The sequence below is a fragment of the Geotrypetes seraphini genome, chromosome 19, assembly GCF_902459505.1.
Source record: "Geotrypetes seraphini chromosome 19, aGeoSer1.1, whole genome shotgun sequence".
Lineage (NCBI taxonomy): Eukaryota > Metazoa > Chordata > Amphibia > Gymnophiona > Dermophiidae > Geotrypetes > Geotrypetes seraphini.
In genome coordinates, this window is record NC_047102.1 from 33,761,443 (window position 1) to 33,776,321 (window position 14,879).

A 14,879-nucleotide genomic window follows, 5' to 3' on the forward strand; every position below is an offset into this window, starting at 1 on the left:
TTGCAGCATTACACTACAACAAAACACAACACAGCATGTCGGGAGTCTGCAGCTTCTGCTTCCAAACTCAAGACTTTTCACCTAGGCTAGAGGAGCTGCTTCATAATGGTGAAGATGAAATTAAAGCTTCATTGCACCATACTTTAGACAGCAGAACCTTACTTTCCTATATCTAGGTCCCCAGACTCAAACATAAGGAGAATGGATGTTTAATCAAATACACAATCGAGAAAGAATAAAAATGCATACAACATCCGTGCAGTTGTCCGTAGAGACTGGTGGTTCATCTACACATTCTTCCAAGGGCCCATCCATCTTCTGAAAGCTCCCAAATTGTGCTGGAGTCAGCAAAACATCTGCAGCAATTAATGAAAAAAGCAGACTCTTAGTTTGTTTTATTGGTCAATGTTTAGAATCAACGTCTGGAACTGTGTAAAACATGGGCTACCAGAACTCTTCCGTAAAATGTCCTTCCAACTCTTTAGTAACTACCACGTGAAGTCAGTCACAGGCAAGGAATGCTGAAAAGTGAACTTTGAATAAAACCAAAGAATAAGAATGAAGTGTGTTGAAGAAAAAAAGAGGACATTTTCATTTCGTTTTAAATTGAAGCACACCCCTAGGCTATAGCATAATGCTAAATACACCGGGTGGGCAATTCTCAAAGGTATTTCTGTACATATATCAAAGCTGAGCATACATCCAGATTTCTGAAAGCATGGACATCATTTTTCCCAGAGAAAATACCTGCACAATGGCAGGCGCCTATCTACCCGAGGACATTTTCCCTTTAGAAGTTGATGTAAAGTGTAGACAAAAAATTCAGACTTTTCACATATATGATTTATTTGAAAACTTGCCAAGAGCAAAAAAAAAAGAACTGGACACGAGGTACTGGATGTCAAAGTTTACTGTAATGATTCCTCGTTAATAGTCCAAATGGTGCAGGTGGTAATAACGTGGTATATAGAAAACACATTACTGGTCAGTATTGGACAGATTGCCACAAGCGTTCCAACAAAAAACTCAAATAATAAAAAAATTATAAATAAATTGTGGAGAAAAACCAACCTCAATACAGTGGCTTCCAGGCCGCGAGGTACCCCAAATATCGGTAGCACATAGTAATAATCCGTACAACACATATCAATGAATAATGGTATGGACCCAACATGGTCTGTGTTTTGGCTGTGAACGCCTTCTTCAGGGGTCCTAATGCCGAATACCACAAGACTTAAATGCTAATAAGCATACAATGATGTGTGGCAAAGGAAAATGAAAAGTTGCCATCATTTGAAGCTGAAATATAATTGTGTTTCAAACTCATGGTGTGAAAATTAAATATGGCTCTTCCTCTGATGTCACTTCCTGGACCCGAACCTAGGAAATGATGTCAGAGGAAGAACCAACACTGGTGCGACAGCAGCTTGGGGGGGATGCTGCTTGCGCCACCAACGTTACAGGGGTACAAGGGAAGCGATGCGGCATACGTGCATGGCAGGAGGGGTGGGTAAGGAGTATGTGGAAGTGGGGGATGGTGAAGAGGGCAGGGAAGGGGCACCACCGCCCCAGCACCTCTTACCCTTGCTATGCCACTGTATTTTAGACAGCCAGGATTTAAAATTTCCCTTTTGTTTATTAAAGGAAATGAAAGAAAACTCTGAAGAAAACAAACAAAGAAATCCTCCCCAGTTCCCCCTCCTCCAGCCTTGTCACCTGTCAGTGAGCCTGTAAGCTCTTCACAGAGCAGGAGCCAGACCTGGACTGCTAAAATAGTAATACAAATGGCACCAGCCTTACAGCAAATTGATGCTATTCATATTATCGTCTCAGCAGAGCATAAGCAACTTAAGATGGCTCCTGCCTTGTAAAGAGCTTTCAGACCCGTGGAAGAGACAATAGGTCTTGGGAAAGATTCAAAGGAGAGGGTTGGACAACCATAGGAGCCAGTTCCATGGGTGCCATTGGTGCTTGAGCATCTCCAAAATAACATGAGGCTAAAATTTGTCTCCATCCCATCCCTGCAGTTAACTGCAGGAGACCATCCACATGTCATTCTTTAAGGAGAGAGGGAAGAATGGGCTCAGCCATTTGTCCTCAAGCCTTGCATTGAAGAATGCTGGTGTCGAAGGACTGAGGTTGAGATAGACACTAAAGAAGGACAGCCTCTGGGGTCCAGAGCAGATATTGTGATGTCATAATGCCTCATTCCACCAATGCCTAAGAGCCAACCTCATCAGTGATGTCACAATGGCTTGACTGTCCTATACTTGGCTCACATAAGAATCAGACTATGAATGGGCCCAGCCACTGACCCTCAAGCCTTGAATTGAAGAATGTTGGTATAGAAGGAACGAGGTTGAGAGAGACACCAAAGAATGACATGGGATGGTTTCCTGTGGGGATGGGATAAAGTCTGTCCCCGTGCCATTCTCTACATGAACAAACTAACTGTGTCCATGGAGAGGTAATTTGGCACCCCTAATCATTTTGAAAAGTTGGCTTCTATGTGGGCAATAGAATTTGGTAGAGGTGTTTTTTTTTATAGTGATGGGGGTTGGGGGAAGCAGAGCCCCATAATTTGGTTTGTGTTTTATATATGTTTTTCAATTTATTGTGTTCTATACAAAAATAACACAAATGACAAATAAAATGACTAAAAACAAAATGTGCCCATTTCTATATTAACCCTGGGACTCCAGAAGACCTCAAGTTTTCAGGTATCTGCTTAAGACATATTTGTATTCATTGCGGATATCCCGAAAACCGGATTGACACAGGATCCTGTAGAACAGGTTTGGGAATCACGATTCTAACCACTAAGCCCCTCTGGTAGCCTGAAGGTCAACTGCTTTTGTTTAGAAAGCAAGTAAAATCGATTGGGCATCTGAGCTTCATGTCTTCTGATGCTTACCATGTGTGATGAACTCGTTGAAAGTGGGGATGCCGTTAAAGTCTCCACAAAGACCACAAGTCTGATTGGCAAATTTGTTCTCCAGTTTCAGCTAATTCCAGAGAAGAAGGGAAAAGGAAAGAAATTATTCAAACTCCAGGATATTATTTGATGACCGTGAATGGCTGAAACATATTCTTTTCTTCGGAAGCTCTTTAGAGTAAGGTCCAGGCAATATTCTTTCAGTACACGTGACATCAGTGTGCATGCCATTTGCTGAATAGCACTTAGCATGGATTTCCAGGTCTAACTGTAGGAGCCAGACTTAAGCCTGCTGAAACCTGATGTAAATGCTGCTGCTCAAGTTGGGTGTGCACACAACTTTTAGGAATACCTCTGATGTGCTCATGGCCTCTCCCCTTTTTGTGTTACGTGCAAATCTTAAGTAGTGCCAATGAACTTCAATAATTGGTTTATTAACATACTATTGTTAGTAAATAAGGGCTTGTTAATTAATTTATGAGCATACATTGGCCTAGCAAGGGTGGGAGGTTCCAAGGGGTGGTGGCGCCCCCCTCTCGTCCTCTTCTCTGCCCCCCTCCCACCGCCGTACATGCTCCCCCTTCCCCCGTACCTATTTAGTTTCCCCGGGGCAAGCAGCATCCCCATCTTGCTGCCCACGCCGACATCGGCAGTCCTTCTGATGTCACTTCCTAGTTGTGGGACCCATAAGTAACGCCAAAGGGGAGCACCGAGGCTGGCGAAAGCTGCCGCTCATGCCTGCGAGAGCTAGAGGTACAGTGGGGAGGAAGTGAAGGTGTGTGCGCGGTGGGGGAGGAGTGGGAAGGAGCGGGGGGCAGAGAGTAGGAGAGTAAGAGAGGTACTATGCCCCCCACCAAGATGGCGCCCAGGGCACATCATGAGCATGCCTCCAAATTTGGGTGTGCAAATCTGGACCCCATATATAGAATCTTATGTTGCCTTATAAATTACAGGTACTCGTCGATTTACTACTGCAATTGGTTCTGACTGGCAGGTCATAAGTTGATCGGGAAGTAAGTCGGCCTATGTTAGATTATGCTTAACGGATTCAAACCGACAGCTCGCTCGCCCTTTAAATACTTTGTGCCTCTACTAAACTTCAGAAGAAGTTCCTGGACCAGCCAGCAGCTTGAGACCAGCTTCCCCGTTCATTCATTTCATTGGCTAGCAGAACTTGTGCATTTGTTTAAAAAGTATCGTGTCTAGGCGAATGTTCTCGCCAGCTGCCGAGCGACGCGCAGGAACACGATGACAGAAAAGAGGTAACCAGCCATTGATGCCGGCTTACTCTTGCGCTGCATAGTACAGCTGCACAGCCAGACTTGGGAATGCTGGAAACTGTCGTAAACTCGTCATAAAGTCGAACAGTCGTAAATTGCATAGGTCGTAAGTCGACGAGTACCTGTAATTTATTTATTTAGTTTTCTATACCATTCTCCCAGGGGAGCTAAGAATGGTTTACATGGATTTATTCATATATTCGAATATTTTAAAATAGGCACCTCTTTGGATAAAATCAGGTCCTATGGGAGGAACTCTATAATAGAGCACCCACAGATAAAAGAAGATGTCTATTCTAGAAAGGAATGTGGCATCTACTTTCCTTTATAGAATTATTGTAGCCTATTCGGGTAAATACACACTTAACATTTAGGCATGAGCACTTAAGCCAGCCCTAGATCTGGTGTAAATGTTAGCACCAAATGCTGCAGATATAGACAGAAAAAAGAAAAACTAAGCCAAGTAATTATGCTTGTAAGGGAGCTGGTTAGAAGTTGCAAGGCAAGATCTTCCAGGCATTAAAGTGGACATTTCAAGGGCTTCTGCAGAATTTCAGAACCATATCATAAGGTTCCTCAACCAAAAATGGTCAATCTGTACTGGTTCAGAGTAAATTAAGGTGGTGAAAAGTCCAGAACTGGAAAAGCAAGAGAGTTGTTGATCAGGCTTCATATGCAATGTCATTAGATCATTACAGAGTCTTCATAATTTACATCGGGTTCTTCACCCTATCTGAGCCTTTAGCCAGAGTCAGCTGCACATTTTAGAACTGATTACAACTACTAGATCTGGACTATAGACCAGATGTCAAAAGTATCTTGTTTTCTATTTCCGACGTTGATTACCGCATTTACAGGCGCAAATCTCGCTGTAACATTACATAGTTTCCTAAATCTAATTGCGCATCTGAAGCCTTTATTAAAATTCTTACCGAGAGTGCATCGTTTTGGTTCCACGTGAAGTCCAAGCCAAGTTTGGTGCTCACTTTCAGATACATAGCACTTCTCTCCATCTTGATACTTGAGTAGCTGTATGGTAATGTAACACTGGAAGAAACCAGCAGAGGTGTTAACTCACGCCAGGGTCTGTATTTATTGCTCTGCATATTTCAAGTTGTAATCCACTTTGAGGCACATTAGTGTACTTCAGCAGAATATTATATTTTAACAAATAGAGAAAGAAAGACATAGAAAAGACTGTAAATTTTCAAGTATTGCTCTGAATGCGTCATAGAGATATTTGACATCATCACTGCACAGAGTTGAAAGACTTCAATGAAGAGTATGAAACTACTATGGAAAAATTAAGAACTTCCTCTAACAGCATTTGATGTGTTCTCCTTGAGAGACCCAGGCTCTGTTTTGAATCCTGTTGATCATCCTTGGGCCGGTCAACACATGAGATTCTGTGGAGCCAAGAGCCTTCATGGAGGGAAGATACCTGGTCACTACTCTATGGTAATATTTATCAGCCAACAGAGTGCACTTTTTAACTTATGTTTGTTAAGGTAGTTAAGGCAGGTATGCTAAGTATGTTCCCTATCTGTCCTGGTGGGCTCACAATATAGCTACAGTACCTGGGGCAGCAGAGGATTAAGTGACTTGCCCAGGGTCATAGAGTGTAACATGTGAATCGAACCTACAACCTCAGGGTGCTGAGGCAGAGGTTTTAATCACTAGGCCTCTCCTCTTGGGCTTCTCAACTGAGGCCATTACTGTAATAGCCCAACCTAGAGCCCCACCCCCACCTGGCCTATAAATGATTGGAGAGGACTGATAAACTGGATGTCTAACGATGAGCAAGGGGAAGCAGCTAGTTAAAAACACTTAACATTGAACAAGCTTGGCCCAATATTTAAAAGCATTTATTCAGAGAGTACCACCCACTATCTACATAAATGCAGTGGGCTAGATCTATCCAGCAATTATCAGTAGCACTATCCGGATTGTGCATTGAAAGTCACTACTGACCATCCTGGCACTACCTAGATATTACTTAGCAAAATGTGGGTGGAGTATGAATGGTCCGAAGAATTATCCGGATGGTGACAATATTCAGTCCACTCTTCAGCTTAATTTATATTTTATTTTTTAGAAATTTTTATTCCACTTCAGACCTATGCGAATTATGCCTAAAACAGTCACACAAAAAAACAAAACCTAGCATACATTTGACCAAAAGACCAAAACACAGACTTTTAAAGATTGTTCCACAGCTTGGAACTTATCTGGATAACTTAGGGAAACTGATATTCCCACTGCTCACTGTGGGCCTGATAGCGCTGCCTACGTGGCACCTAGATTGCGGATGCCTAGCCAAGTTCCAGGCAGAACTCAAAATTGATTAATTGGCTAAATTGGCACGGGAATTGACCATGTCATTAAATTCTCATTAAAAAAATTCAAACTCCATTAAGAGCTCCACATGGAACTTGAAGCAGCGTCTACTGATTGATGCCTAAGTCGAGGACTTGATTAGAGGCGGAGAACAGGTGTGGTATGACTTAGGTGCTGGAAGGCAGCTTTGTTAGGAAAACCCTAAATATCATAAATTACAAGATGGAGATTTAGCTAGACTTTTTCCATGTTTCTCAATGTTCAACATATACTCACTATAATTACACTCTGCATTAAGACACTTAAACTTACGGATTGCCATTGAACATAATAGTGTCTTTCTCAAATTCAATAGCCGTTCCTTCAATCTTCATCATGATGCGGCAGATATGTGCACCATTGTCCCTTTTGCAGCGCCTTATCTGGATGTTGAATTCCTCAAAAGCACCCTTGCAGTGTGAGGCAAAGACATAGTTGCAAGTCCCAGAGAATTGGTAGTTATCCCCATCAAAGGTCTTGAAGTGGCGGTTTCCCCAAGTGCTGCAAACTTGGTTATTGTGAGCCGTGATCATTGCTGTGAAGCCAATAGAGACTGTCAGAACGCACTCTAGTTTCCTTAACCCATGTAGCAGCCTACTCATTTCTCCCGCCCGCTTTACATTCTACCTCTGTTCTCCGCACACATAACATAACATCATACTTCTTAACCGCGTAACCATGAGCTCTATGCGGTTTACAAAAGATTATGAACTAAAAGCAATTTAAGAATGACAGAAAGAAATGATTTGACCAAGTATTTTGAAAAGAGATAAGTTTTCAGTTGAGTTCGGAAATGTTTATAAGAACAAGCTCCAAGCAATAACAATCGAAGCTCTCCGTCATGTGAAGCTGCTTGGAATGCTAAAGTATGGTCCAGAAATTTCCTGTACTGATGGGAAGGTAAACAGGGCATGAGACTTTCTACTATTTTTATATGATGCTAGAGAGAATCTATTAACCATATAAAACAGAACGGTACCATACACGACCTTAGAGCAAAAGCAACCCAACAAAACACGAGCCTCCATTGGCAGCCAATGGAGTCACATGAGCATATTTTTTAAGACCGTAGATCATTCTAACCGCTGTATTCTGAATCAGTAGGAGTCGAACCATGTCTTTCTTGAGGATTGTTAAATATACAATATTTCAATAATCCAAAAGACTCGGTAATAAAGATTGTACCAGAAGTCTGGCGCCCAAAGCTAGATACCAGAAAGATCTGCCCTAAGCGCCAATTGCATAAATGTTACTTAGTGCTAATCAGTGGCATAGCAAGGGTGAGAGGTGCCCGGGGTGTTGGTGCCCTTCCCCCACCCTCTTCTTCATCCCCGCCCTGCTCCTTTCCCCATCCCACCTGCTGTGCGCGCCCTTTCCCTTCCCCCATAACTCTTTATCTTTCCCGGCGCAAGCAGCTTCACCAACTTGTTGCCTGTGTCGGTGTCGGCTATCCGTTGACCTCACTTCCTAGGCGTGCGACCCGGAAGTGATGTCAGAGGGAGCGCCAACGCTGGCGCGAGCAGCAGGTTGGAGTCACTGCACATGCCGGCAAAGAGCTAGAGCTATGGTGGGGGGTGAAGTGAAGACACTCACCCAGCGGGAGAAGGAGTGGGAAGGAGCGGGGGGCGGAGAGGAGGAGGCGAGCTGGCGCCTCCACAAGATGGAGCCCAGCGCGGACCACCCACCCCATCCCCCCTTACTATGCCACTGGTGCTAATCAACCTTTATAGAATAGCGTTTAGCACAGATTCCAGCACTCAACTCTGGACACAATAGCAGTTGGGCGCATAAATGATCTTCTTATATAACACTTTTCAGAACCCCCGAGACCCACCCATGCATCTCCCCTGACCATGCTGTAGTCCATCTTATCTACGGTATCAAGAAATCGGATCATGTAAGCCCATAAATAAAAAAAACTACACTGGCTGCCCATGGAAGCAAGGGATATTTTTGCCTTTGCTTCAAAACCATAACAGGTTCATCCCCAATCTATCTATTTCATCATTTCGACTTTCCAGGCACAACTTGTACACGTAGCGCCTACTTGTTCACTTTCCCATCCTTTATCATTCAACTACACTTGTAGGGCCAGTTTCTACTGGCCTGTCCTCCTTGTCACCTCAGCTGCCTTTCTGTCATCTAAAGAATCCCAGTGGTCAATACGAAAAATCAGCTTGTCGGTTTAACTTACGTCTGATGTCTTTCATTGACATTGTTGGGATAATGGTCACTGTTTTAGAAGTGGACTGCATCTGGGAGTCTGTGGATAAAAAGAAAAGAAAATCTGAGTTTGTTTGAAGTTCAGGCCTCTAACAACCATTTCTGTTTGCCTGGAATAAGCGAATATTCAGTTCATAGAATGGAACAATGGAAGACCAATGGCAGCAGCATAGATAACGTGCATTGGAAAACCTTGCCAAGTGAATTGTGAAGTGACTTCTATTTAAAAATATAACAAGCATGTAGACCTTTGAAAATCCTGCAGAAATTCACACACTTCTTTCACCACTGCAGGCATTTATAATATATCCTCCCCCTCCACACACACACACACACACACACCAAAGAAACATGGATAAACTAATATTTATGTCCTCACAGCAAGAAAATGATCATGTGATTTCCATTTATTCATGTCCAGAAAAGTGTGGTGTTGGGTGGAGGTAAAGCATAGAAGGAATTTTTATTTTGAAAGTCCTTTGCACACCTTCACGGGTATATTTGCAACTGTGCATGGTTTTTTTCCTTTAAAATGTGCTTACAGGCACCATGGGCTCTCAAAAATATGACGTATAAATATTTTCTTTTATGATATCTGTTGTTTTTTAAAGACTTTTCTGATATCCTGCGTTGGCATATTGGTGTAGTAGTAATGACCCCTCCCTCTTCGATATACTAAGTCCCTCTAAACTTCTCTTTACTAAGTCCTTCTACTTTTCATTGTAGTTCCTTTCTATATCAATTCTTGTAAACCGTGCCGAGCTCTACTTCTGTGGAGATGATGTGGTATACAAACTTAAGATTTAGTTTAGTTTAGTTTGGTGGCAGCACAGCTGGCTTGCGGACTGCGATGAGACAGAAAGTTGGGTTCCTCTCATCGCTGGGAATTTAAAGTGGTCACAGAGCAACCCGTATGTGGCTTTTGCCCGGCAGGCGGCGGATTCAGGTCAAAACTCTGGCTCTCCCATGCCTGCCATGCTGGAAAAGGGTACCGAGGAAAAGACGAGGCAGCAATAACGCCCCCAGCAATGGCCCCAAGTGGGAATGGCACCAACTGTTGGGAAGAAGGAAGCTTGGGCTCTTCCATTGATGAGGAACATGGTAGGTCAGCTCAAGGGGGTAGCCTCGAATGTTCCTGCTTGTTTTATGTTTTGAATAATTTTATGCGATTCGTGGCAATTTTTTTATTTTTTATTTTTATTGTGATGATGAAAGTTATTCGCGATTTTTCCGTATTCGCCCCTATCCACTGCGAATACGGAGGGAGGAGTGTAAAAGGCACTAAGGCCTGGATTCTATATATGGCACTGCCAGAGTCAGCCACCTTAAAAGCGTCTAAAAATCACGCGACAGCACCGTTTATAGAATCGCGCCTTCGGGAAAGGTAGGCACCAGAAATGTAGGCCAGGGTTTTCAAGGCCTACCTTTCATGTGAATCATGCCTACAGAGGCGCTTTAAGACAACTAACGCCACTTCCAGCATTAGCCACACCTACAGTGGTACTAGGTGTCATAAAACGCCTCCATAGGTGCGATTCTGGTGCCTTCTTTTAGGTGCTGACAGGCGCCTACATTTTCTTTTGAAAGCTTTTTTTTTTTTTTTTTCATTTTTAATGGAATTTTCAACTTAAGTTAGGCACCTAAATTAAGACTCTGTTTATAATATCTGGGCCTAAATGTAGATGCCAATTACATATACAGATTTATAGAACAGGGAACGTATACATATTAGTAATGTCACAAACGGGCATTTATGCACATTTGTGCCAGGTGATATTCTATAAAACTGGTGCACTTTTGGCATGGCATGTAACAGCAAATGGGTTGTAACAGTGGGCATAACAAGAGTGTGTCATGGGCATTCTACGTAGCAGTGGTGTAGTAAGAGGGGAGGGGCAGTCAAACCTGGGGGCTGTCTTGGTGTGGGCGCCTGCACCCATCCTCCTCTCTGCCCCCCACCCCTGCTGAATGCATGTGCCCCTTCCCTTCCCCTGAACCTCTTTCATTCTCTCGGTGCGAGCAGTATCACAAACCTGCTGCCCGTGTCGGTGTCGGCTCTCTCTGACATCATTTCGGGTCCCGCACCTAGAAAGTGACATCAGAGGGAGAGCCGAAACATGTGGGCAGCAAATTGGTGATGCTGCTCGCGCCGGGAAAATGAAACTAAACTAAACTAAAACTTGGCGTTGTATACCGGGTCATCAGCCAAAAAGGAGCTCGACTCGGTTAACAGTAACTAAAAAAATACTTCAAAAAGTAACAATCAGAAAATATTAATATGACTAGTTTCTAAAGTGTTTGGCAAATAAAATAGTTTTTAAAGATTAAAAAATAGTGGAAAAGGACCAGAACCATAGTTCGTTCCATAGTTGAGAAAATTTGAAAACCAAGGATTGACTGAAATTCTTGACTCCTTTGATTCCTTTCACTGAAGGAAGGGAGAGCTTGACTTGTTGGGTGCCTGTTGCATAGGAGAATCTATAAGCATTCCATAATAAAGAGACAAGAGGGATGAAGATACCATATAAAATTTTAAAAGTAATACATGCACATTTAAAGTGAATCCTGAGATAGACCGGAAACCAATGAAGGTTTAAAAGCAAAGGAGACACATGGTCAAATTTACTTTTTCCAAAATTAATTTCGCAGCGGTATTTTGTATCAATTGGAGTCTTTGAAGGCAGGTCTTTGTTATTCCAAGACAGATAGCATTACAGTAATCTAGCCGGGATAATATGAGAAATTGGACCAGAACAGAGAAGTGTTGTTGGTGGAAAAGGTATGGGGAAAGGTAAGGGAGAGTGAGCAGCAGGGGGGACGGGAGGGGTGCCACTCACCCTCGCTACGCCACTTTAGAATGGGATCAAATGTGTGTCTTGCATTCAGTTGTTGTGCCTACATTTCAGCTCACCAACGTGGTTTTGCACTACTACCACAGTACATAACTGGCACCTTAACGCTGGTATAAAGTTGGCACCAATGCACAATTTAATTGAATAACAAGCTAATTGTCATCAATAACTGGCATTTGATAAGTCATTATTGGTAGTAATTAGAATTAGTTAGAAGTATTCAGTAAAAAAAATTGCCAGCCGCTCATTAGGGATCCAATGGAGAAGTGGCCACCTTGTTAATAACCACTATTGGCACTTCCATGGGTGGTCTTAGCAAAGAGAACTGAATAACCATGTAGCATATGCCGCTGTCCTGCAGGAGACTTTCCCCTACAAAGAGCTGAAAGCACATTAGTAGGCATTGTTTGTGTGCGGTAGATGGCAAAGGGGCAAATATGGCTGGGATTTATACTCTTTCCAGAGTACTACAGGCTGCACCGGCCTTTAAATCTCTAGAGCAGGGGTGTCCAACCTTTTGGCTTCCCTGGGCCGCATTGGCCAAAAAATTTCACAAATGCACAAACGCTGCAGCAAGACAGAGGAGGGATCCGGCAAGACAGTAAACACCCGGGGGCAGCAGAGGAAAACACTGCATCGCCCTCGACCGGGGCCGCACAAAATACTTCACGGGGCCGCAGCTTGGACACCCCTGCTCTAGAGCATTCAACAGCTCCAAAACAAATTAGTCTAGTGGGTATACAAAATAAAAAATATATATATTTTTGCTAACCAAATCTGTTCAAAATCTACTAGCAATGTTGCATTTCAATTTAGACAAGTTTTCATAAGCCTAGTAAAATTTTAAGTGAAGGGATTCCTACCTGTAAACTGGACAACAATGGATGCTATTACCAGGATCCATGCTGGTATCTGTGTCCCCCTACTTATGCCCATCTTGTCCGAAGTTCGGACACAGGGTACCAAACTGAGGGCTTGAGAGGAGGAACAGTTTACCTGTGCCTTTGACTAGCCTTTTATAGAAAGAAGCTTTGGCTGCAATCCCAGATTGCTTCACACAAGCTCCTGGAGAGGTGGAGTTTCCAAAAGACGAGCTTCCCTTCACATGTGGCAGGTAAACAGAGGATCCTCGGTCTGCCTTCTAGGGACCTGTTTGTATTTTGGGAAGGGTTCAAATTCTTCTTTTGATAGGGTATGTATCTCGCAACAAAAGAAATCCAGAGATGTCAGAAGTCAAAAATAGCTCCCACCCAGATGCTTGGTCACTACAGATCCTGGTAGAAACAAATACTCAAGGATCTTGCCACGCACAGTGTGGTTTTCTTTTCCTTTTGCGTGTGATGGTGTTGATCTCAAGGGATCTTCATTCTGACAGATAGCAACAGCACCATGCATTTCTTGAGAAATTCAGAAGGGCTAGATTTACTGAAATGTGTTCTCACATTAGCATACATTGTGAATGCACATTATTAATAAATAGGTCCCAATGAATTAATGCCCGATAGTGTGCAGGAATGCAGATAAAGCACAGTTACTTACCATAACAGGTGTTATCCAGGGACAGCAGGCAGATGTTCTCACATGTGGGTGACGTCATCCACGGAGCCCCGATGTGAACAGCTTCGTAAGCAGATTTGCTTGTAAAACTTAGAAAGTTCACAACTGCCGCACCACACATGCGTGAGTGCCTTACTGCCCAAGGTAGGGCATGCCTCCTCAGCGTCTCCTCAGTTCATATAGCTAGCACAGAAGCCAACCCGGGGAGGTGGGTGGGTCGTGAGAATATCTGCCTGCTGTTCCTGGATAACACCTGTTACGGTAAGTAACTGTGCTTTATCTTGGAGACCGTATCTGGCGAAAGACGTAAGAAGACTTGAGGCGGTCCAGAGGAGGGCGACGAAAATGATAGGAGGCTTGCGCCAGAAGACGTATGAGGAGAGACTGGAAGCCCTGAATATGTATACCCTAGAGGAAAGGAGAGACAGGGGAGATATGATTCAGACGTTCAAATACTTAAAGGGTATTAACGTAGAACAAAATCTTTTCCAGAGAAAGGAAAATGGTAAAACCAGAGGACATAATTTGAGGTTGAGGGGTGGTAGATTCAGGGGCAATGTTAGGAAATTCTACTTTACGGAGAGGGTAGTGGATGCCTGGAATGCGCTCCCGAGAGAGGTGGTGGAGAGTAAAACTGTGACTGAGTTCAAAGAAGCGTGGGATGAACACAAAAGATTTAGAATCAGAAAATAATATTAAATATTGAACTAGGCCAGTTACTGGGCAGACTTGCACGGTCTGTGTCTGTGTATGGCCGTTTGGTGGAGGATGGGCTGGGGAGGGCTTCAATGGCTGGGAGGGTGTAGATGGGCTGGAGTAAGTCTTAACAGTGATTTCGGCAGTTGGAACCCAAGCCCAGTACCGGGCAAAGCTTTGGATTCTTGCCCAGAAATAGCTAAGAAGAAAAAAAAAAAAAAATTTGAATTGAATCAGGTTGGGCAGACTGGATGGACCATTCGGGTCTTTATCTGCCATCATCTACTATGTTACTATGTTATCCCAGGACAAGCAGGCAGCATATTGTCACATGTGGGTGACCTCCAAGCTAACCAGAATGGGATGGTGGGAGTGTTGGCAATTTAGGAGAATAAATTTTGTAAAACTGCCTGGCCAAAATGGCCATCTCGTCTGGAAAAGGAATCCAGGCAATAATGAGAGGTGAAGGTATGAACCGTGGACAAAGTGGCAGCTTTGCAGATTTCCTCAAAATGAGTAGATCTGCTCATTCTTTCACATACTTGTAAGAGGGATAAGATCAGAGTTACTGTATAAGACCTTTTGTGCAGATTGTGCAAATACTTTTGTTCTATTTTAAAGTGTATTTTTTTCCAGGTTAGAAACATAAAAGCATGATGGCTGATAAAGGCCAAATGGCCCATCCAGTCTGCCCATCCACAGTAACCATTACTTCTTCCTCTCTCAAAGAGATTGCATGCGCCTATCCCAGGCCCTCTTGAATTCAGACACAGTCTCTGTCTCCACCACCTCTACCGGGAGACTGTTCCACGCAACTACCACCCTAAAGGATTGTCGGGTAAGATTTACCTCTTTGCGGATGATACCAAAATCTGCAATAGAGTAGACACGCCAGATGGTGTGAATAACATGAAGAAAGTTTGAAGAATGGTCTGAAATTTGGCAGCTAAAATGGAATGC

General features: G+C 43.3%; 1 protein-coding gene across 3 annotated transcripts in view; it reads right to left on the reverse strand.

Moving 5' to 3' along the window:
- The window catches only part of LOC117352118 (mucin-2-like), an 85,459-nt gene extending 72,806 nt beyond the window's left edge, over positions 1 to 12,653 (reverse strand). For all 3 annotated transcript variants that reach the window (XM_033928254.1, XM_033928253.1, XM_033928252.1), the window contains exons 1-6: positions 12,530 to 12,653; positions 8,786 to 8,854; positions 6,865 to 7,126; positions 5,148 to 5,262; positions 2,915 to 3,005; positions 250 to 356 (exon numbers count right to left, since the gene is read on the reverse strand). In XM_033928254.1, the coding sequence (XP_033784145.1) occupies positions 250 to 356; positions 2,915 to 3,005; positions 5,148 to 5,262; positions 6,865 to 7,126; positions 8,786 to 8,854; positions 12,530 to 12,602 (717 nt within the window). In that variant the 5' untranslated portion in view covers positions 12,603 to 12,653. The remainder of the gene's footprint in view (positions 1 to 249; positions 357 to 2,914; positions 3,006 to 5,147; positions 5,263 to 6,864; positions 7,127 to 8,785; positions 8,855 to 12,529) is intronic.
- Between the last annotated feature and the right edge of the window lie 2,226 nt (positions 12,654 to 14,879).